At 37.7% G+C, this 22,612-nt stretch overlaps 1 protein-coding gene across 5 annotated transcripts in view; it reads left to right on the top strand.

Moving 5' to 3' along the window:
- LAMA4 (laminin subunit alpha 4) overlaps positions 1-16,929 on the top strand; it is a 149,089-nt gene extending 132,160 nt beyond the window's left edge. For 4 of the 5 annotated variants that reach the window (XM_025381899.1, XM_025381901.1, XM_025381898.1 and 1 more), the window contains exons 32-39: positions 3,800-3,987; positions 5,503-5,692; positions 6,664-6,819; positions 8,059-8,218; positions 9,965-10,095; positions 11,220-11,313; positions 11,795-11,914; positions 16,463-16,928. In XM_025381899.1, the coding sequence (XP_025237684.1) occupies positions 3,800-3,987; positions 5,503-5,692; positions 6,664-6,819; positions 8,059-8,218; positions 9,965-10,095; positions 11,220-11,313; positions 11,795-11,914; positions 16,463-16,608 (1,185 nt within the window). In that variant the 3' untranslated portion in view covers positions 16,609-16,928. Of the gene's footprint in view, positions 1-3,799; positions 3,988-5,502; positions 5,693-6,663; positions 6,820-8,058; positions 8,219-9,964; positions 10,096-11,219; positions 11,314-11,794; positions 11,915-16,462 lie in introns of all 5 variants that reach the window. The other variant, XM_025381900.1, reaches the window with a different exon arrangement.
- The last annotated feature ends 5,683 nt before the right edge of the window (positions 16,930-22,612 follow it).

Genomic DNA, 22,612 nt, shown 5'->3' with positions numbered 1-22,612 from the left:
TTCTTCTATTGACCCTTGTTTCAACAGCTTCATAAATAACTACCAAGAAAAATATGTGGTCTCTGACCTAAATTTTCATTAAGGCTGCACCAAAGCAATTGGGATTGTAATAATTTATTTTCACAATCACTTCCTAATATCCCATTTTATTCACTTATTATATTCATTTAACCATCAATAGACTTTTAGTTGCTTCCAGTTTTCTGGAAGCTAAAGATCTTTGTAGATAAATCTTTGAGTGTATTGCTGAACAAATCTTTAAGATAGATTCCTAGAGGGAGAATTACTGAATCAAGGCAAATTGCTTTCCAAAAAGGTAACATTGATTTCTATTTCCCTGTGGTATTTGTGAATACCTGTCTTATCATCTATGTTCCAGTCTTAAATTTTTTTAACAATGTTTACGTTTCAAATTTAATTGGGAAAAGTTTCTCATTTGGTGTTTAATAATGAACATTTCAAGTATTGTAACAGACATCATGCTAGGGTATCTGGCAAACCACTCTGTTCTCTAAGAACTGATTTCCTACCCAGTGGGCAGGCCCTGTGTTTTAGATGCAAGACCTCACTTCCCTGGATATAGATCACTGGACCAGGGTAGATCACACGCACAAAGCTGGGCTATCAGATTCTCTTCCTTGGAAGCTTAGAACCTAGAGAGATCTGCCTGAGCTGGCCATTGAATAGAAAACATGTAAACCTAAGGGCATTATGTTAATTATACAAAGAGGAAAAGAAGCTGCTTCATAGAGTGAAAGGCAGAAAGCTATCCTGTCAAGAAAGAAAAATGAAAAGAGATGCTCTGAGAAACCGGAAACCTCCAGAAAGGGAGTGCCTTGATTTTTTTCTAGCTTTCTGGAGGTTTCTCCAGACACCAGGTTTCTGGACACCACAATACTATCTTAGATTGTTTAAGATACCCCGTTCAGGCACGGTGGCTCACACCTGTAATCCCAGCACTTTGGGAGGCTGAGGCAGGCGGATCAAGCGGCCAGGAGATCGAGACCAGCCTGGCCAACATGGTGAAACCTCGTCTCTGCTAAAAATACAAAAATCAGCCAGGCAAGGTGGTGCATGCCTGTAATCCCAGCTACTCGGGAGGCTGAGGCAGGAGAATCGCTTGAACCTGGGAGGCAGAGTTTGCAGTGAGCCGACATTATGCCACTGCACTCCAGCCTGGGCAACAAAAGCAAAACTTTGTTTCAAAAAAAAAAAAAAAAAGATACCCTATATCCGTATAACACATTGCTGTCTTTTTCTTCAGTAGCTCAACTAGCTTGGTTGTTATCTGACACAAAAGAATCTTGCTAAATTGAACTGGTACTATCAGTGGGATTGCAACTAATAGGCCCACAGAGAAAACAAAAAATTACACTGGTAAAGCCAAAGTCTAGTGGTGTTCATTGAGAATCACCATATACATACCCATCTTAGGATAACAAACTGAGTCTCTGTGTTGTATGGTATAAAGTAATTAAGTTATACCTTGGCTATTTTATCATTATTAAGAGTGTGAATGTGTATCTGCAGAAGAATTAGCATATTTGGTTGCCATATATAAAGACATCAGAGTTTATTGATTTTTGCAGCAGATGAGAGATGCACCTACATAGTCATGTATTCCCACATTGAAGCAGAGTCAGGCAAGGCTGGTAAATTGAGATTGTTGTGTTTCAAATAACGCTGTGCTTCACTGAGCACCTAGAGCTAAGTGGATACACTGACTAAGAAAGCGTGAGATCCTTTCCATCCAAATGGAGAGAACAGGAAGCAGCCAGAGTCGGGGAAAGTCCCCTACCCTCACTCTCACTCTGTTCTCTTACCCTCACTACAGGCCCTGTGCAAAGTATTTCCAGCTGGGCCTTTCACTGAGACAAAGGTGATCATATCTCCTATCATAAAGTATATTACTCCACTGGGATTGAAATAGAGCATGGATTTGGGAAAATTTTCCTAAGGCATTAGAGTTAAAGAATCTCCTGGCAGCCCTACTCCAGCCCATTCTGCCCACCTACGGCTTGAAGCTATGGCCATTATTTGTAGGCGAGAGCCTGGACCAAAAAGTACTGGTAGCTGGGTATATTTCCTCCATCCAAGAGAGAAACCTTATTTCTGTTGCAGTAAAAATCAGGTTATGAGTCCTGACAACTGCATAAAGAAGGGAAGAGGGAATGGTGGAACCAGGTGGGCTTTCCTTTAGGAAATGAGAGTCTATGAGCTCCCATCTCTCTCCAACCTAACCACCACTGTGAGAGTCTCCACTGCCAAAACCCAACTGCACGAGCTGCTGCCCTGAGAGCAAGAGACACTGGCACAGCTAGTCTGTCCTTTAATTAATTAACCTGCCCTTTGCCCAAAATCACATCTAGATTTTGAATGTAATTCTGAGATTTAGCTAAAACACTATTTTTTTTTTTTTTTTTTGTAGGTCTTGTCTTTTGCCCTTATGAGATTAAGGGTTTTATTGTTCATCTGTTTCAATCTACTTTATATCTTCCAGAAATTCCACACGGCTTGGTTCTGCCAGTAGAAACCCTCTTAGATTTCCAGGACTGCTGTGGATTTATATTTATGTACATTGTTCTGACATTTCAATGGGAACGGGGGGCTGGGAATAAAGGTGTGTGCTCATTCAGTAATCCTGAACCAGAACTTTTCTGATCTAATCCTCTCTCTCATCTTGTCTGTTGCCTGCGTGTGCTCATTCAGTAATCCTGAATTTTTGTATCTAATCCTATCTCTCATCTTGTTTCTTGCTGTGTCTCTGTCCTCCCTGCTGCCACACATTTCCTCTTCTATCAGGCCTTCCTTGTTGCAAGCTGTCTTCCTAGGTGGGTCAGAGCAGGCCACTCCCTCCCTGCTTTCAAAACCTGTGTGGCTCTTCATCACCTAAAAAACAAAACCTCCAGCAATCATCTAAGGTCCTATCTGGCACCAACCCTGTTTTCCAATTTGCTGTTATAACTGTTTCTCCAAATTAATTTTCAGTTCCTTAAAAAACAGGAATCATTTCTCATTGACTTTCTATTCCCCACTACATGCCACCCATGGGAGGAATGTATAATCATGGATTTCCTTCCCCTTTACTTCTACCCATTGGATAGTCACTAAACATTTGCTTGAATAAGTGACTAAATACTTGAATTTATTTGCATTTACTTTTATTTTGCTTCAGAAATTAAAACTAAATAATCATTAAATATTAGCCTATACTTGCACAACTCTAAATTTTAGCATCGGCCATGCAATTTTAAGAGCACAAGGTGTTTAAAAATTGTTCTATATCCTGTCACATAAAATTCTACTACATATCCTATCACCAAAAATCTCCTTAAGTATTTTGAAGATGTTGCTATGTTAACTTTTTACACACCATGCGTAAGTAATAATCTGTGTATTAAAGTAATATTAATATTGTTTCTTATGTAAGGATTTTGTTGATTGATTCAGGGTCATTTTAATTGCCAACTTTGCCACTTTTCACTATTGGTTAAGATGTGCACTTAATTTAAATGGTAGAGCAGTTGTCTCTGTAGCTTCAGTTTAACTTTGCTTTACTACCATGTGGAAGAATTTGGGGTTCATTAATATGCTATGTTGTTGATGTTACTGCTGCAGCTACTGCTGTCATTTGCTCATAGCAGCAGAGGTAGGGAAGAGAGGGGGCCTAATGTTCCATGAATGGAAAATGTACAAATAATATACAAATTTTTTATCTTTATTAATGATGAGGACATCACAAAGTACTTTTTGGTGCTAGTATGTCACTTTTATCCCTTAATTTGGTTTACTTTTATAGGGAGGGAAAAGTAAAGATGCACCTTCATGGGATCCTGTTGCCCTGAAATTCCCGGAGCGGAATACTCCAAGAAACTCTCATTGCCACCTTTCCAACAGCCCTAGAGCAATAGAGCACGCCTATCAATACGGAGGAACAGCCAACAGCCGCCAAGAGTTTGAACACTTAAAAGGAGATTTTGGTGCAAAGTAAAGTAACACACTGTACTCCTAGACTCTTAATGACATGGCTGGGCTCCATCTTTGTTTGCCACATGTCATCGTTTTTACCTATCTTTCCTTTCTGTGCCACCTTAATCCTATTATGTTATCATCGAAATAAGTACTAAATAGTACATGATTTATACTATCCAAAGAATTATATTCTCTGCGATTTTCCATTTGTAAGGTTCATAAAACAATATTCTTCCAGGAGTTTACTGTATTTGACCAAAAAGAAAAGACAGTCAAGGAGGGGAAGATGGAGCAAGTTTCAAATGACTCATCATCTAACCTTGATATCACGCTCCCTTTCCCATACAAATTGCTTTCAGGTTGTAAATGGGAGTGCATTCGAACTACTAGAAGGTTAATAAAGCATTGAAAATACAAATAAGCTTGTTTGTCTATGACCCTCCAGCTATCTCCAACCCCATCACCTCTTTCCAGTATTTCACAAATCTCCAGGTTATCTGATATTACTGAAGAATTATTTTTACAGTTTTAGCACCCAAATATTTTTATATAGGTCTTACATAGCTCTGTCAAACATTCATAGAAGCAAAGTATTCAATAAGAAATATCTAATGTCTTATAATTTGCTACCTGCCTAATAGGCAGAATCAGTATTTTCTATTTTTCAGGAGGAATTTAGAGTTAATCAAACTAGAAGTTAACCTAGTAAATGTATCTTATCCATAGCCTGTGGTTAAATTTCTAGAAGGTTTTGTTTAATTTCTACACACTCAGGTGGCTGCTTTTTACACATAGTATCCACTAATTAATTTTTACTGGGAAAAAATTTTAGTCTGTATTTTAGATAGCACACAAGTGATATTATTTGTATTACTCACTAGTATTTTGTCCACATGGATAAGCTTCTTTAACATACATATTTTTACTAAATTGCAGCTTTTTTTTTTTTTTTTTTTGAGACAAGGTCTTGTTCTCCCACCCAGGCTGGAGGGCAGTGGCATGATCATGGCTCACTGCACCCCCAACCTTCCAGGCTTAAGTGATCCTCCCACCTCAGCCTCCCAAATAGCTGGGACTACAGGTGTGCACCACCATCCCTGGATAATTTTTTAAAAAATTTTGTAGAGATGGGGTTCCACTATGTTGCCCAAGCTGGTCTTGAACTCCCAGGCTCAAGTGATCCTCCTGCCTTGACCCCCCAAATTACTGGGATTATAGGCCTGAGCCATGGCACCCAGCCTGCAGCCATATTTTCAGAGCAAGACACAGTAAGATCCTTAACTGAAACAACATTTCCTCAAATGTGGAATACATCCTTGTTGTACAAGGAAGTAGAGAAGAATTTACATTTTTGAACTAGCCATGCTAATGTAATATTCATTAATAATACTAAGTATGGAATAATGTTGCTTGGGATTAGATAGAATGGCTACTTATTTATTCTTGCTTACACTGTATTATTTTAAAGAAGTTAGAGATTATCCTCAGTCTCATTTTACGTATGGTAATCCCTTTCTTTTCATTTACCAGATCTCAGTTTTCCATTCGTCTGAGAACTCGTTCCTCCCATGGCATGATCTTCTATGTCTCAGATCAAGAAGAGAATGACTTTATGACTCTATTTTTGGCCCACGGCCGCTTGGTTTACATGTTTAATGTTGGTCACAAGAAACTGAAGATTAGAAGCCAGGAGAAATACAATGATGGCCTGTGGCATGATGTAAGTTGAAGGCAGAGAACAGTATTATCAGCAAATAGCTACCATTGTCAAATGGACACTCATGGGCCTCCATTACTCTCTCTAGAAATATCCATTTTAAAAGTCTGCTGCTGCACGCTCAGAATTCAATTTCAAAAAATTGTATTCCTTATAAAAGTCTTGAAGCATACTATTTAAAAAGAGACACAGGCTGAGCATAATTATTTTAACCAAAGGATCAGTGGTCAACATAAACTGAAATTTGGTTTTTAATGATTTCTCACTTATTTTCTACTGCCAATAGGTTTTTACTTTTCAACAATTATTACCGAGTGTCTTTTATTGGCTAAGCTGTGGAAGATACAAAGTGAATAGTAAATCAGTTAGGAAGACAGGATACCACAGTGGGAGCAGATAAATATTGAAAGAAATTGGTGGGTATGTAATGTCAAGAGTAAGCAATGTAACATGCATTATAATTAATCACAAGAAATCTAAGTGGGAGAGAACATATGGCCTGTTCTGGCCATATGTGGCCTGGTTAACTGGGAAAACCTTCATAGAGAACATGGAAAAACATAAGCTATATTCAGAAATTAAGCTTTAAATCATTCTATCTAGAGGTCAGAAAATATACGGATCACTTCCTCTAATACATGAAGTGGTAAATGGAAGATAAGCAGGAAAAAAATACACCTATGTATATAAAGCAAAGAGGCCTGGAGACAACTCACAATAAAGGCATATGCTGTATAACAAAACAGAATCAAATGAGGGATAAAGTTTCTGCCATTCCAAAAACTGCATTGCCAGAAGCCTACTAACCAGAAGAGATCAACTCCTGACCTTCAGAGACGGGACCATTTTAAAAATAAACTTTCTGAAGATTTCCCACAGCATTGCAATAGCAAAGTTGGAAGAAAAGGAAACATAGCCTTTTCTCCAATCTTGGAATGTACCTGAGATGTGCTATTTTCCTTCTCTTCATCCAGGTGATATTTATTCGAGAAAGGAGCAGTGGCCGACTGGTAATTGATGGTCTTCGAGTCCTAGAAGAAAGTCTTCCTCCTACTGAAGCTACCTGGAAAATCAAGGGTCCCATTTATTTGGGAGGTGTGGCTCCTGGAAAGGCTGTGAAAAATGTTCAGGTAAGCCAGGCATGACCAGGTAGAGCCATTGACCGTTAGAGCCAGAACATCACCTAATTGAGGCCCTCGTTTCACAACTTAGGAAACTGGAAACTAGCATCAGTAAAGCTGTAGTTTTCTGGACATGGGACATCAAAGTACTACTGTCTTATGGGCTGCCTGTCTGCCCTGTGGTATTACAAAGTCAGAAGTAATCTTTCGATTCTAAGGTAGATGTGAAATGAAAAAGTTTCAGAGGTATAAATTATCATGAAAATTTATGTCTCAAGGGGATCTTATTTGTTCAGAAAGTACCCATACTTTTAATGTAAAGGCATAACAAAAAAGAAAGCAAATCATTGCATTATATATTATTGAGTGAAAAAAAGTTTCAGATCATTATGCAAACTACAATTCCATTTTTGTTTCTTACACAAACATGCACACACACACAATTTGTAAATGTATAAGGAAATGTGGTTACCCTGGGGAGAAGTGAGAAAATAGTAGAAAAATATCATTTGTGTAATTCAAAAATTAAAAATGTTGCACTTATAAAAAAATTTAGCAATAAAAAGAATGCATCAAAGGACTAAATTTTTCTTCACATAAATATAGGTTGGATTTTAGCAATGCTAAAAATAATTTCTAAGACCCATTAATGTATGTAGATGAAGCAAAAAAGATGGTTTACATTATAATTAGATTTTAGATAAGCAGCCCCAATTCCATGGCAATCTCTTTTGTAAAATGTCTAAATGCAGTACAAAATCAGTTATCTAAAGTGGCCCAAGTTTCATGTCCTGTGATATGATAAATTCTCAACCACAAAAACAGCTCATGAAACCAGAAATGAAAGCTTTCTGCTGTTTATTTGACTATGGTAGATTTAAGCAAAGAATTTTGCTAGCCCTCATCAGCCTTAGGTGATCTTGGCACAGCTGTCATTCTTGAGGGAAAACTAGGATACTTCTAAATATGCAATTTGAAAACCACAGCTGCAACTTATTGTGTCAAAGTGTAATATAAAAATGTCCATAGCTTAATTACTACAGGTTGACATTATCAAATACAAAATTCCAGCTTCAAACAACCAGTTAAAAAGCAACTATCCAGGAAAGTACTGATCATTGAGATATCTGAAATAAATACAACAAGGAATTATTTGGTTTCCCTCAGGACTCAAACCCCCTCATTTTGCTTCCCCTTGGTGCATCTGTGTTGAGAAAATGGATTTTAAGAAATGTCTTCTTCCCTCAGATTAACTCCATCTACAGTTTTAGTGGCTGTCTCAGCAATCTCCAGCTCAATGGGGCCTCCATCACCTCTGCTTCTCAGACATTCAGTGTGACCCCTTGCTTTGAAGGCCCCATGGAAACAGGAACTTACTTTTCAACAGAAGGAGGATATGTGGTTCTAGGTAACATTAGTCATGTTAAAAATATGAGTCATGAAATGCTTCTTCCTGGAGATGGCTAACAGGGTATATCAGACCCAGAGTTAAAACTTAAGAATGCCAAACTCAGCCCTTAGAAGATGACCTCTTCCCACAAGAACCACCTTTCTCCCTCCTGCACTCCAAATCATACATACAGTCCCCATCCCTGGATACTCTCCCTGACCAGGCTTCTCCATAGCTGCCAAACTTCTGGATGAAGACCACCTGGGCTCCTTTAGAATGTCTATGCTGCTCCGTGGCCTGATCCATGTCAGTTTTTGGCCACCTTGCTCCTCGAGGTCTTGCTCTGCTCCTTCTTGGCATGAACCATTGTTCTACTAAAGGAAGTCCCAGTTTCTCCCCAAGTCCTGCAACACCAGCAGACAACATTATCCTTCAGAAATTTTTGTTTCTGGATTTTTATTATTCTCCTTGACCATTACTCTCTCACTCATTCAGTTTTTATTGTATGCCTCCCGTAAGGCAGTCCCTGTGCCAGATGATGAGACATAACAGTTCTAAAAATAAATAAAATCCTAGCAGACTACACACAATCACCATCTAATTCATTCCAAGAATATTCTATGGAGCAATCACTGGGTGTGAGGAAGACACCAAAATAAGTGCCCGGAATGAGGACAGGAAAGGGTATAAAGCTGCATGTTCCCTGCTCTCAAGGCACTTAGGTACTTTGCACATGCCCCGAAGAAAGAAATTACACTGCAGCCAAGTATACTTTCTAAACCACCACCATATCCAGCACAACACCCAGAGGTAGTATTTCCTCTTTTGTCTAGCTCATGATTTTACTTTCCTGCCTCATCCACCATTACCCCACACTAAAACACCTACACTTACAATTCTCAGCCTTTCTTGGAATTTCAGTGATAAGAACTCTTAATGGTTTGGACAGCTGGGAATGCGGAGCAAACTGCACAATTTGTATACTACTCCATGAGCATTAACTAATAGCAAGAAAAATTTTAAATGATTTATAAGATACGTTAAATGAACAGTATTTAGATGCCCTGGTTTGCCATGAGTCTCTTGGAGTAAACACAACTATTCTTAATAAGAATTTTATTGGATCACCTCAGTAACAGCTCCTAAATACTTTCTCTGCTCTTTCTCCTCTGAAATGCTGTATAGCACTGGCACCAGTTAGGTTTTTGTTTAAGAATTATTTTAAAATACAGGTCCAATCAAGACAGCTCTCTTGCCGAGTGACTGCAAAATAAAGCCTAACTTCCATACTTCAGCACTAGAGCCCTTCCCAGTGTGGCTCCCACTCACCATGCCTCCTTCTCGCCTGGCAGAGACAGTCCAGCCACAATGGCCTTCACAGAGCTCTCCAAGCATTCCAGCCTCTGTACCTGTGTTCAGTCTACTTCATCTGTCCAGATTGCCCCGTCCTCCTCACTTGTGAAATACTCAGCAGTGCTGCTGCTACTTGGAATTAATTTCTCTTCCCCTGAGCTCCCATAACACATACTTTGTGTGCTGTTGCCAGCCTCACACCCCACAACAGGATGGATGCGTTAGTTATCTTGGTTCCCCACAGAGCTTTCCCCAGTGAGTTTGACATGGAAAAGCCACTTTCTACTTATCTGTTAAAAAATGCATCAAACTTTCAAAAACAGATAAAAAAGATATATAATTACAAAACCACACCATAGTTACAAATATGATCTTGCTGTTCTTGGGAGTTTATAGTGTTTATCTCCACAGATGAATCTTTCAATATTGGATTGAAGTTTGAAATTGCATTTGAAGTCCGTCCCAGAAGCAGTTCCGGAACCCTGGTCCACGGCCACAGTGTCAATGGGGAGTACCTAAATGTTCACATGAAAAATGGACAGGTAGTGTCTGAAAAATGTTTAATGATTTGTCTCATCTGACCTTGGATTCTAGATCTGAAGCAGATTTATTTCACAGAATTATTTCATCAATCTTCCCTAACTGAAAAAGAAAAATAGGAAAGTTGTAACATGAAATGTAAATGTGGGCAATATTTGGATTCAGCTTCCTATGTTGAAAGTTGATTTGATCAAAACAGTTATGAAAATATGGCAAAATAATATAAAAAATAATCACCAATAACAACATAAAGAGTTTTAACAAAAGAATGAGAAGCACTTTTTTTCACCAAATGGAATCAGCAAACATAACTATCAAAATCAACAAACACTAAAACATCTTTCTAAATATCTATAATATATGTATATCAGATATCATATATACGTATACTAGATATGTATATATACTATATATATTATTCTCAAATGATAGAAATAAAGAAATTATGTTATAATTAAATGCCACTTTCATCCTAAGATATTACTAAAGAATATTCATAGAAGTATTCAAATAAATATTAAGAAAAAAGTATATTTTCATTGATGCTGCTAACTTAATATAACAGATTTTTATTTGGGTTCTAGTACATTCTATTAAATTATATTGAGCCATCGCAATTAAACGTATCCCTACTTGGTGCTTACTATTTGTTGGGTACTATTCTAAATGCTTTACCTAGATGAACTCATTTAATCCTCCCAATTATCTCCATGATGTAGGTAACAGTATTGCTTTTAATTTACAAACGAGAAAACTGGGGCAGAGAGTAAGTTAAATAGGAGACTGGCTGTCTAGCTTCAAAGTCCATGTTCTTCACCAATACTTTAACCTGCTTCGTATAACACACTCAATCTTTAGAAACTGAAGGGATTTATTCTATTTCTTAGTGTCCCTCTCTCCCTATTTTCTCCCCTATAAAGTTACTTTGTTCTCTCCCCAAAGAGCACCCCCAGCTGAACCTATTTCTATAGCCTGCCAAATAGTGACCTCTTGTGTTCAAATTGCAAAGTTAATCATGTCTGAATATTTGTTGAAGTATTGCCCCACTATGGTAAATTATTTAAGAAATTCCATTTTATCACAATGAGGAGAAACTAAATCATAGAATGTGCCCTATATTTTGCAGGTCATAGTGAAAGTCAATAATGGCATCAGAGATTTTTCCACCTCAGTAACACCCAAGCAGAGTCTCTGTGATGGCAGATGGCACAGAATTACAGGTGAGAAAAGTTGACTGCCCTGGGGAGCTTGCACACCCAACTGTAAGATTATGACCTGGCAGAACTTAGACTATCACTTATATGATAGGTAACACACGACAGTCTAAAAGTATCCAAGAAAAGAAAATCATGTTATTATACCATTATGTGCATACTGAATCCACATGTGATTTCAAAATATGAGTGCTGCAAAATTGTGTTGAGGAGTTGCTTAAATAATGCATAACTTACAGAGCAAAAACAAAGTAGCACAAGAATATTCTAAATACTCTCCCTTTCTAAGGAAAATGTTGCAGTAATCTCTTGGTTAGACATTGTTAGACATCATTGATGATTTTAATAATCTAGAAGAAAGTGTAGGCTTTATTCTGGAATAAATAAAAGCAATTACTGTGATAAATAGTCTTTCTCATGTAAAAATTCATCACTCTAGTGCCACTTATGATCTTTGCCCACTTACGGTCTTTGCCCTGCATTTCAGTTATTAGAGATTCTAATGTGGTTCAGTTGGATGTGGACTCTGAAGTGAACCACGTGGTTGGACCCCTGAATCCAAAACCAATTGATCACAGGGAGCCTGTGTTTGTTGGAGGTGTTCCAGGTAAGTGTTGCTTAAAAAGGAAAAGTTTCCAATCCAAAAAACTGAGTTCTCATAATTGTTATTGAGCCATGTGTTTTCATGATGCACCTAGTTACTCAAAGGATTTTATATACAGTGTCGTTTAAGTGGAAAAAGCACAATAAAGTGACACATAAGAACTAGACCCCAGCATTCCACCCAGTAGCTATTACTCTCCCTTGCCATGTTTGCTTATTTTTTTCTTTCCTTTCCCTTTTAAGTGCCCTCCACACACAGACACACAGTGAAACACATACTCTTATTTCATCTCTAACACAAAGAAAACTCATTGACTAACACTACAGTAGGATCTGAGAACTTTGGGGGATTAAGCTTGCTGTTAATTGCTCCCCTTCCTCAGTAGGAAAAAATGCACAGTTCTCTCTGTCCATGATTAGTCTGAACTGCAAAAACAGCTGCAGACCATAAGTTGTCGTCCACTGGTAGTGACATTCCCTCAGAGAGGTTCCCAGCGGCAATTCTGTAAACATCATCAGTCACTGCTGCTGTCATCTGCCAAGAATGGTGTATAATCCAGGATTGTGACAAGACACTTATGGACAACACATAAACACCCCAATTGTTTTAAACCTCTGAAGCAAGGACCATGTCCTCATATTGAATACATTTGTTTTTACACATTTCACTAACCTGGAAAACCTGAATGCTATGGCTGGGGAGTGGGATTTAAAAGGGAAATAACCCAGCTTTTGCAGCGGGAACTTGGTGGTGAGTTTTTAATTGACCTATCATAGTTGTACATATTTTGGGGATACATGTGATATTTTGATACCTGTATACAACGTGTAATGATCAAATCAAGATAATTGTAATATCCATCACCTAAAACATTTATCTTTTCTTTGTGTTGGTAACATTACAACCCTTCTCTTCTAGCTATTTTGAAATATACAATAAATTATCTTAACTATAATTTCCCTATTGTACTATGAAAAACTAGAAATTATTCCTTCTATCTTACCGTGTTTTTGTACCCAGTAACCAAGTTCTTTTCATCTCCTTCTTCCCCCTTCCCTTCCCTTCCCAACCTCTAGTAACTACCAACTACTCTCTACCTCTCTCCATGAGATTTACTTCTTAAGCTCATATATGTGAGTGAGGACACATGATATTTGTCTTTCTGTCCTTGGCTTGGTGGAGATTTTAATAATCTTCTAATAGATTATTTTTAGACTGACCCATAAAGACAGACAATGCTTTAAAGAAGAGGGCAAGAAAGCACAGATAAAATTAAGCATCTGACCTTGGGTACTCCAAAAATAGTAACAACTAAGCACTCTTCTTTGTCTGAACTTTTCAAATACCAGTATTGACAATAATGGTAACCCGGTGTGAAAAGAAATATTTGAGACCCTCGCAAAGCAACTCTTCTTCTCCTTTGTCTCCCCATTTCACTCCCCTCTCCATTCCCCAGTCCTCTCCCTGTTCCTGACTTCAGCTTTGAAAGGATTCTGTCAAAGGCCAGCACTGTACTTCATGCAGGTGCAGCATGAAAAAGTCTCACATCAGTGCATATTTCTGCACATTGCTTCCCTCCAGAAATCACAACACAGTTCAAAATGTTTCACAGGTTCCCAAGGTCCTCCAGGATTAAATTCACCATAGCATGCAAGCTTCTTGATCATCTGTCTCCTCCTCATCCCTACCTTTGGGATCTCCCCACACTTTCCGGGACTTGCAGTTCCTAAATGTTTAGTGATGGTCTCTTTGCTCCAGGCCTTTGCATAAGGGAACTGGGCCTCAATTTCTGGGAAATGTTCTTCCTTTACTCCCCTAGTACCTTTGTTAAGAAACAACTTCTCCCATTCCTCCCCAGTCTAACTCCTATTGACCTTTAGGACTCAGCTCAGACATTTACTTACATACATGCCCCTTTCCCTCTAGGATGTGTACGCATACCACTGTTGTAGCACTTAGTACAGAATATTGTTGAAACTAAGTAGTACATTCCTTGATGGCAGGGAACATGACTATATCCAACACATAGCATAGATTGTCTATTAAGCAATGTGCTAGGCTTTGGGAGGTGGACAAAACAAGCATGACCCTCCCTTGTGAAAGCTGGAGTATTTGTCCTTCACTGTGTACCCAATGTACTTACTACATCTTTCAAACAGATATTTATCTTTGATTTTGGTTTGTTTGTTTTCACAGTCTGATCCCAGCCTCACACACTGCTATCATCCCTCACTACAAGAGTTGCTAAGCCCCACAGACTGGACGGGCAAGATGTACCTAAAGCCAAATTCAGCCTGCCTGAGACATAGAATGAATAGCAAACTTTAGCTAATGAGCCAGCGCAGGAGCTAGCAGGCCAGAAGGGCGTAACCACTAGCCCGCTGCACCACTGCAGCTTTTAATTCCATCTAAGAATTAGGCCAGCAAGCCTAGAACAAAAGCAATTATAATTTTAGATGAAATGTAATTAATTATATCATTTTGAGCTGTTCAAGATAAATTCCACTAAAATCATATCAGAAACCAGGCATTAAGAGGATAACTAAAGAAATTAGGCTAAATAAAACCCCTAAATAAAACCCCTAAATAAAACCCCTAAATAAAACCACTGAATTCTCCAAGAATACCACTCAGAACTCTGGTGACTCATTATTTCTATCCATAAAAAGCTAATGCATAAAATTCATAGAACTATAGGCCAAAAAAGTCAACTTTAGTATGTGACAGTTTTAAAATCAAAATTAAAAATTAAATCCTTTTTTCTGCCAGACGTATTGGCTCGCACCTGTAATCCCAGCACTTTGGGAGGCCAAGGCGGGTGGATCACTTGAGCTCAGGAGTTAGAGACCAGCCTGGCCAACATAGTGAAACCCCATATCTACTAAAGATATAAAAAATAGCTGAGTGTGGTGGTGAGCACCTGTAATCCTTTCAGCTACTCAGGAGGCTGAGGCAGGAGAATTGCTTGAACCCAGGAGGTGGAGATTGTAGTGAGCAGAGATCGCACCACTGCACTCCAGCCTGGGCAACAGAGTGAGACTCTGTCTCAGAATAATAATAATAATAATAATAATAATAATAATAATGTTTTGTTAATGTAGCCCACCCACGGGTCTAACCATTCATTCCTCTACTGAAAATTCTGCATTATTTGTATATAGTCAAGCCTTCAACCCGGGAAACATTCTCTCTTAAAATTATGCATTAATTTCATTAATCAACTACTTAGGGTCCTAGGGCACTGTACTGTCACTACCTACAATTAATTGCGTGGCGAATTATTCAGACCACTAACTGCTACGTGAATTATTACCTCCAGATGGTTTCCCTCATAAGCCAAAGGATGGTAAGCTTGGGCAGAATCAAAACCCACGTTCTAAGTCTGGTATCCAAAGTAAGCAGAAGTATTACTTCGCTTACTTTGAGGTATTACTTACCCCTCATAAGCTTTCCTGTTCACTCATTTCTTATCCAGATGATGAAGTACACTGAACAGGCTTGAAGAATAGTCACACTAATCTAGAGACAATAAAGGGAATTGATCTCTCAGGCCCCTTCCAAATCTAAACCTTTTATGATTATCACTCTAAATATGAAATGCTATTTCCATGATTTATTTTCAGTACACGGTTTCTGCATGTTCTTCCCTACATTGCTTAGAAAACTTATTACAGCTGCTTGCTGATGTTTCATTTGCTGTTCTATGTTCTTTCCTGAATTACTGATTTCTAAGTGTTTTCCATCCTTTATCTGCTATTGCTCACATAGCTGTTGGTAAATAATAATAAGCTTTGGGTAAATGGATTTTAATTTTATGATCTTTCTAAGCTCTCTAAATTGTTTTAAATTATATTGCTTCTGTCATCCTAACACATTTAATTGTGTCTGTACAATTAATAAGTATAAGGCTTCTTCTAGATTTCTAATTAAGATAAGAGAAGAAAGTTCCCTTGGCATACCACAGGGCACCTGTGCCCACACAAAGACTAAGCAAGTTATCATTACCCTATTTATAGTTCTTAAACCCTGAGCTCAGAAAAATTAACTTTTAGTTTATGTGAATTCATTATTTTCTCATTATATTTTATGAACAGGCAAAAATGTGGAGGCTTAAGGGTGAAGGGTAATGAATTAAAAAGAAATTTTAACCAGTCCAAAAATAGTATAGAAGCTAAAATTTCTTTCCTCCTTTTTAGCAAAGCACACATTATAAGTGAGGCCCAGGTGAAATTAACTTCAAAAAAATAGGTAGATCATGAAAATTCACTGCTGAGGCTTTACATGTAAGTGGTAAATTTCAGCCTTGAAAGATAGCTACAATACACAGAAATCTGATCATGGAAAACATGGCAAAATATTAAAATGACCACATGTTCACAGAACTTCACAAACAATGTTCCTGAGAAATGAGTCAATTATAACTATATTCCATTTTTGAAATGTCAATCATGTCGATGATATGAGCAAATATGTATACTTTTACCAGGAAGTAATATTTGGGCTTGGAATACCTTAATTGCAATCTTTGTTTTTATTTCTTGCTCTTTTCAGAATCTCTACTGACACCACGCTTGGCCCCCAGCAAACCCTTCACAGGCTGCATACGCCACTTTGTGATTGACGGACACCCAGTGAGCTTCAGTAAAGCAGCCCTGGTCAGCGGCGCCGTGAGCATCAACTCCTGTCCAGCAGCCTGACACAGCAGAACACAGCCGCCCAAATACAAAGTTCTTTAGAGCACTGAAAGAAACACAAAGCCAGCCAGGAGGAACAGCAACTCTTCCTTCTGGTGGAAGCTTTCATCTAGTTGAACAGGACTTAAATGAATCATCAGGGACTGGATATTTCTTATTTCTCATTTGGATTCTTACCTTGAGTCCAAAATGTCTGCAATGGACAATAATTGAAGGAGTGGCAAACTTACTTGTATTGAGAGCACACGCAATTCCTACTGGTGAAATTACTGTTTCTGTTTTCTAATAAAATAGAAGGGATTCTGAATAAACATTTGCACACATTTTTGAAGTGCGGCTAGATTCTCAAATTCACCTTTCTTCCAGGGAAGATAACTTTCAATCTATATAAAAATCTCTTTGTCCTAAAACTACCTTTCTTTATTTTGAAGAGACTCACTAACTTACATATAATCTAAAATTAGATAATAGATTTGTTTTTAGCCCTTTTGTTTGGTCTATCGGTATAAGAAGAATATTTTAGGTTTATAGCTGCAGTTATCAAGGTTTAATAAAGTAAATTTCTAACAGAATACTAGAAAAATGTAGTATAATTTAATTTTTTCTAAATAAGAAAAAAGGAAACTACTTTTTTCCCTTCCTTATCTCTTTAAAAGAAAAATAAAATTGTACATGAGGGGGGGCTTCTGTAGGTTATTATTACTATTATTGTGTGTTCTATAGAAATCATTGAGGATATCACAACAAAAACAGGAGGACAAAATCGTAAGATTCAATTTCAGAGTACACAAGTCCTTTTATTAAAAGTTTGCTCCTAGCCTGGGCAACATAATGAGATCCCATCTCTTCAAAAAAATTTGTACATGGGCACACACCTATAGTCCCAGCTACTTGGGAGGCTGAGATCGGAGGAGTGCTTAAGCTCAGGAGTTCGAAGCTGCAGTGAGCTATGACTGCTGACTGCACCACTGCACTCCAGCCTGGGCAACAGAGTGAGATCCTGTCTCAAAAACAAAGTGTGCTCCCCACATTACCGGCAACACAACTAGTCTTATTTCTAAAATGTTATAATCTGTTTTCCAAGTAGCTACATTAATAAAGCCTAGAAAAAATGGGCTTGAATGGCTGGTAGAATATTAATATGTAGAAATGAAATAAAAGAATTATATCTGAAAAACTCAACTCAGAAGACAGAAAAAGAGAAAATAGGCCCTGATATCAACAGAATTAACAATACATAAAGGGAGTAACTTTTAAGGGGAGAGCATATGAAATATTTTGAGGAATTACCAAGGGAAATAAAACAATGTTACCTTGAAATGATTACATATATTACATATTGGTACTTATGTCAATACCTACCTACATCCCCTGCTACCCTTCTGTCTGAAATATACAAATAATGATAATGTTGAAGATATCGATGAACATAGCTAACGTCTGTTCATAGAGGACTTACTAAGTGCCAGGCACTATGATAAGCTAAAGTTGATTATTTTATTTGTTCATTCCACTAATCCTTTGAGGTAATATTTGCAGCTCAGATACCTTGCCCACTGTCATTCAGCTGGACCAAGAAGCCAGTAGTCGAAACAAGACTTCCTGCCTCCAGGGGCAGCATGATTGTCACCTTGCTTGCCTGCCTCCAAAGACTATCTGCCTTCCAGCTGACCAGAGCCAGAGAGGTACCATAAAGTAGTGAACTGGCAGGGTCTCACTGAGAAAATCAAGAGGGCACTTGCTTCAACTCATCTAGAAGAGCAGCAGGTTTCTAGGGGCCAATCCCTTCTTCTTTAAGACTGAGTGAGAGAAACCATTTCAGCACAACTGGCAGTGCAACACCATGATGCCCCCAACACCACACACACAAACCTGCAGCACATGCACACACGGAGTCTATATACAGTACAGAAAGCCAACTGAACAAGCCCCTGTCCAAAATGTGAGTGCCACGAATTTTCATCTGTGTTATTCACTGATATGTTGCAAGAGCTGAGACCAGTGTCTGGCAGGTAAGTATATGCTCATAACGAGTGAATTTAAAGGAAGCCTAGTTTCCATAAAGTTATCCCCTCACCTAACCTCCTAAGGCAATCACTTGACTTGTAAATTTCCTGGAAGTCTGAGAAAAGGAAAAAACGGACAGTGACTTCTCTGAGTTCCACTGAGCCCCAGAAATCTCTCGTCTGCCTGAGGGTGTGGGGAGAAGCCTGAGGGAATAATGGTACAGTCCTCAGAGAGACAAAAAGCACTCTCTAAGGTCTCTGATAACCTTTCAAGTCCTGAAGAGTAGGTAAGAAGTTTGGCTACCATGAATAGGACCACTCAGTTTCTAAACGTCACAGCACCCAAGGACACCATTCCCAGAGAAGACTACTAGAGGGTAGGATGAGGTGGGCAGAAGGTAGATGAGATTAGGGGTGAAAGCCTGATGATCTGCCAAAGCATGGGACGGAAAGGCAGAAATGTAAGTGGAATGTAGCATGACCCTAGCCGCCAAAAGAAACAGTTGATTCTCTCAAGGAACTCCTCAAGTGTAGTGATGGTGACTGCTCAGGCTTGAGTCCCTCACCAGCCCAGCCAGACCACAGTTTGCAAACAGAGAGCTAAATCAGCAGCCTCAACAGAACATGTTGTCAAATGATCATGTCTAAAGACTGTTGATTAATGAGCTGATGTCAGGCAGGTGGAAGGTTATGAAAGCATGGTGTCACCAAGTTACCCTAGGACCTATTTGTAATATTCCCTTACAGAAAGCTTACACCTGGAAATGTAAGAAATGTGCGAAGGCAATTTATTCAGGGTAAAGGCCTTGGAAGACTAAATAATTCATACTGCTGAAAAACTCTATTTATCCTTTTAATGCCTTTAAATCCGTAGTGATGCCCCTACTATCATTCCTGATTTGATGATTTGTGTCTTCTTTTTTATCCTGATAATTCCACCCAGAGGCTTATCAATTTTATTGATCTTTTTTAAGAGCCAGCTTTTGGTTCGATTGATTTTCTCTATTATTTATCTGCTCTTGTATCATTGTTTCTTCTCTTATCTTTATTCCTTCTTTCTTTCTGTTTCTTTTGGACTTGCTTTGCTCATTTTTTCTGTTTTCTTAAGGTAGAAGCTTAGATCATTGCCTTGAGATGTTTCTTCTTTTCTAATGCAAGAATTTATTGCCTTAATTCTCTCTAAGCACTACCCATGCATTTTGATATGCTGTGTTTTCATTTTCATTTAGTTCAAAGTACTTTCTAATTTATTCAGTCATTTCTCCTTTTATTCATGGGTTATTCAGCACTGTCTCACTTAGTATTCCAATATTGTGAGATTCTCTGGGTATCTTTCTGCTATTAATTTATAATTTAATTCTACTGTGAGACATACTTTGCATACCCTTCCATACTTTGAATACTTTTCAATTTATTGAAACTTGTTTTGTGGCCTAGAATATATTCTACTTGGTAAATTTTCCATGTGCACTTGAAAAGAATATACAGTATTCTGCTGTTCCTAGGTAAAGTGTTCTATATCGATTGTCATGTCCTCTATATCCCTACTGATTCTGTTTACTTATTCTACCAGCTGAAATCCTGAACAACAAATGTGGAGTTATTTCTCCTTTCAATTGCATCCATTTTTGCTTCATGTACTTTGAAGGTCTGGCATAAACATTAAAGAGTGTTAGGTACTCTTGATGTCTTGACTCCTTTATGATTACGAATTGTCTCTCTTTACCTCTGTAAATTCTTTGCTCTGAAATCTTCTTGTCTATTATTAACATAGCTACTCCAGCTTTCTTCAGATTAATGTCTGCATAGCATATCTATTTCTATCCTTTTATACTTTTAATTTATCTGAGTCTTAGTATTTAAGGTGGGTTCATGTAGACAGCTTATAGTTGCATCTTTTCTAGCTAATCTGACAATCTCTGCCTTTTGACTGAAATTTAGACCTTCTGTAATTAATGCAAATATCAATATGATATGATTTAAATATATTATCTTTGTTCCTTCTTTCCTCTTTTCCTGTTTTCTTTAGAATTAAATGAGTAATATTTATTCCATTTACTCTCCACTATACAATAGTTAGTGCTACTGTATTAGCTCTAATTCTATTTGTTAGGTTTTAGAGATAACTCAAGTTTAATTTACTTCATCACAGTCTATTGTCAAATACCATTGTGTCATTTCACAAACAGTCTAAGAATTACAAAAGTAAACTTCTATTTTCCTCCTCCTTTATTTTTTTGCTAGTATTATACATTATAATTTTACATGAAATATCATTGCCATAGTTTGCCTTAAACAGTTACCTTTAGTGTTTAAAAATTTTTAAAGCCTATATATTTATCCCCATATTTTCCATGTCTTGTGTTCTTTCTTTCTAAAGATCCAAATTTCCATCTAGTACCATTTTCTTTCTGCCTGAAAAACTTCCTTGAACATTTTTTATAGTGAAGATCTGTTAGCAATGAATTCTCTCAGCATTTGTTTGACTGAAAAGTCTTTACTTCACCTTCATTTTTGAAAGATACTTTAAAGATATTGCTCCATTGCCTTTTTGCCTTCATATTTTCTGATGAAAAGTGTACTCTCATTCTTTTGTTTCTCTGAATGCATGTGTCATTTACTATCAAGTTTTAAGATTTTTCTCTTCAATTTAATTAGGACATGTCATTGTTTTGTTTTCACGTTTCTTCTCCTTAGGGTTGGTTAAGGTACTTGGATCTGCGAGTTTATAGTTTTCATCAAATTTGGGGAAAAATATTTCTTCAAATATTTTTCTATTACCCTCCCTTCTTCTGAGAAGCCACTTACATATATATTAGACTGCTTGATAATGAAACGCAAAATGTATACTCTTTTCTTAATTGCTTTTTTCTTTGTACCTGACGTTGGATAACTTATATAGCTATGTCTTCTAGTTCATTAATATTTTCTTCTCCAGTATCTAATCTCTTAATCGTATTCAGTGTATATTATTACTTTAGATATTGTACTTTTCATTTCTAAAAGTTCTATCTGGGTCATTTTTATACCTTCCATTTATTTCTTCATTATGCTTTCGTCTACTACTTGAATGATATTTATAGTAGCTTGTCTGCTGTATTTGTCCATTTTCACACTGCTATAAAGAACTACCTGAGACTGGGTAATTTAGGAAGAAAAGAGGTTTAAATGACTCAGTTCCACAGGCTTAACAGGAAGCATGGCTAGGAGACCTCAGGAAACTTACAGTCATAAAAGAAGGCAAAGGGAAGCAAGCACATCTTACCATGGTGGAGCAGGAGAGACAGAGGGAAAAGGGGGAAGTGCTACACACTTTTAGACAACCAGATCTCGTAAGAACTCACTCACTATCATGAGAACAGCAAGGGGTGTTCTCCATATCCATGGAGAATACTCCATATTCATATCCATATGGGTGTTCACCATAATCCAATCACCTCCTACCAGGTCCCTCCCCCAATACTGGGGGTTACAATTCAACATGAGATTTGGGTTGGGACACAGAGCCAAATCATATCATTTACTAATGCTGTCATCTGTCATTCTGAGTCTGTTACCATCGACTAAAGATTCTCCTGACTGTGGAATGCCTTTTCCTTTTTTTTTTTTTTTTTTTTTTTTGGCATGCCTGGTAATTTTTTATTAGATGATAATCACTGTGAATGTTACATTTTCGGTGCTGGATTTTATTGTAGTTTTTATTTTTATTCTGAGGGGTTGTCTCCCCTTGGATGCAGTTAAGTTACTTGAAATCAGTTTGATTCTTTCAAATGTTGCTCTTAAACTCTGTTAAGGCAAGTCCAGAGTAGTCTTCAGTCTATTCCCATCTCCATAACCTAACCCTAACCCTACTTTGGCAATATCTTGCTGAGGACTCTACTCAATGATCCATGTACTATATTAAAAGATCCACTATTGTTGAAACACGCATTCTTCCCAGCCCTGTATGAGCTCTGAGGAATTTTTCTTTTTTTCTTTTTTCTTGTTTTCTTTTTTTTTGA

The sequence above is a fragment of the Theropithecus gelada genome, chromosome 4, assembly GCF_003255815.1.
Source record: "Theropithecus gelada isolate Dixy chromosome 4, Tgel_1.0, whole genome shotgun sequence".
Taxonomy (NCBI): Eukaryota; Metazoa; Chordata; class Mammalia; order Primates; family Cercopithecidae; genus Theropithecus; species Theropithecus gelada.
This window is presented reverse-complemented; position numbering and strand designations above follow the sequence as displayed.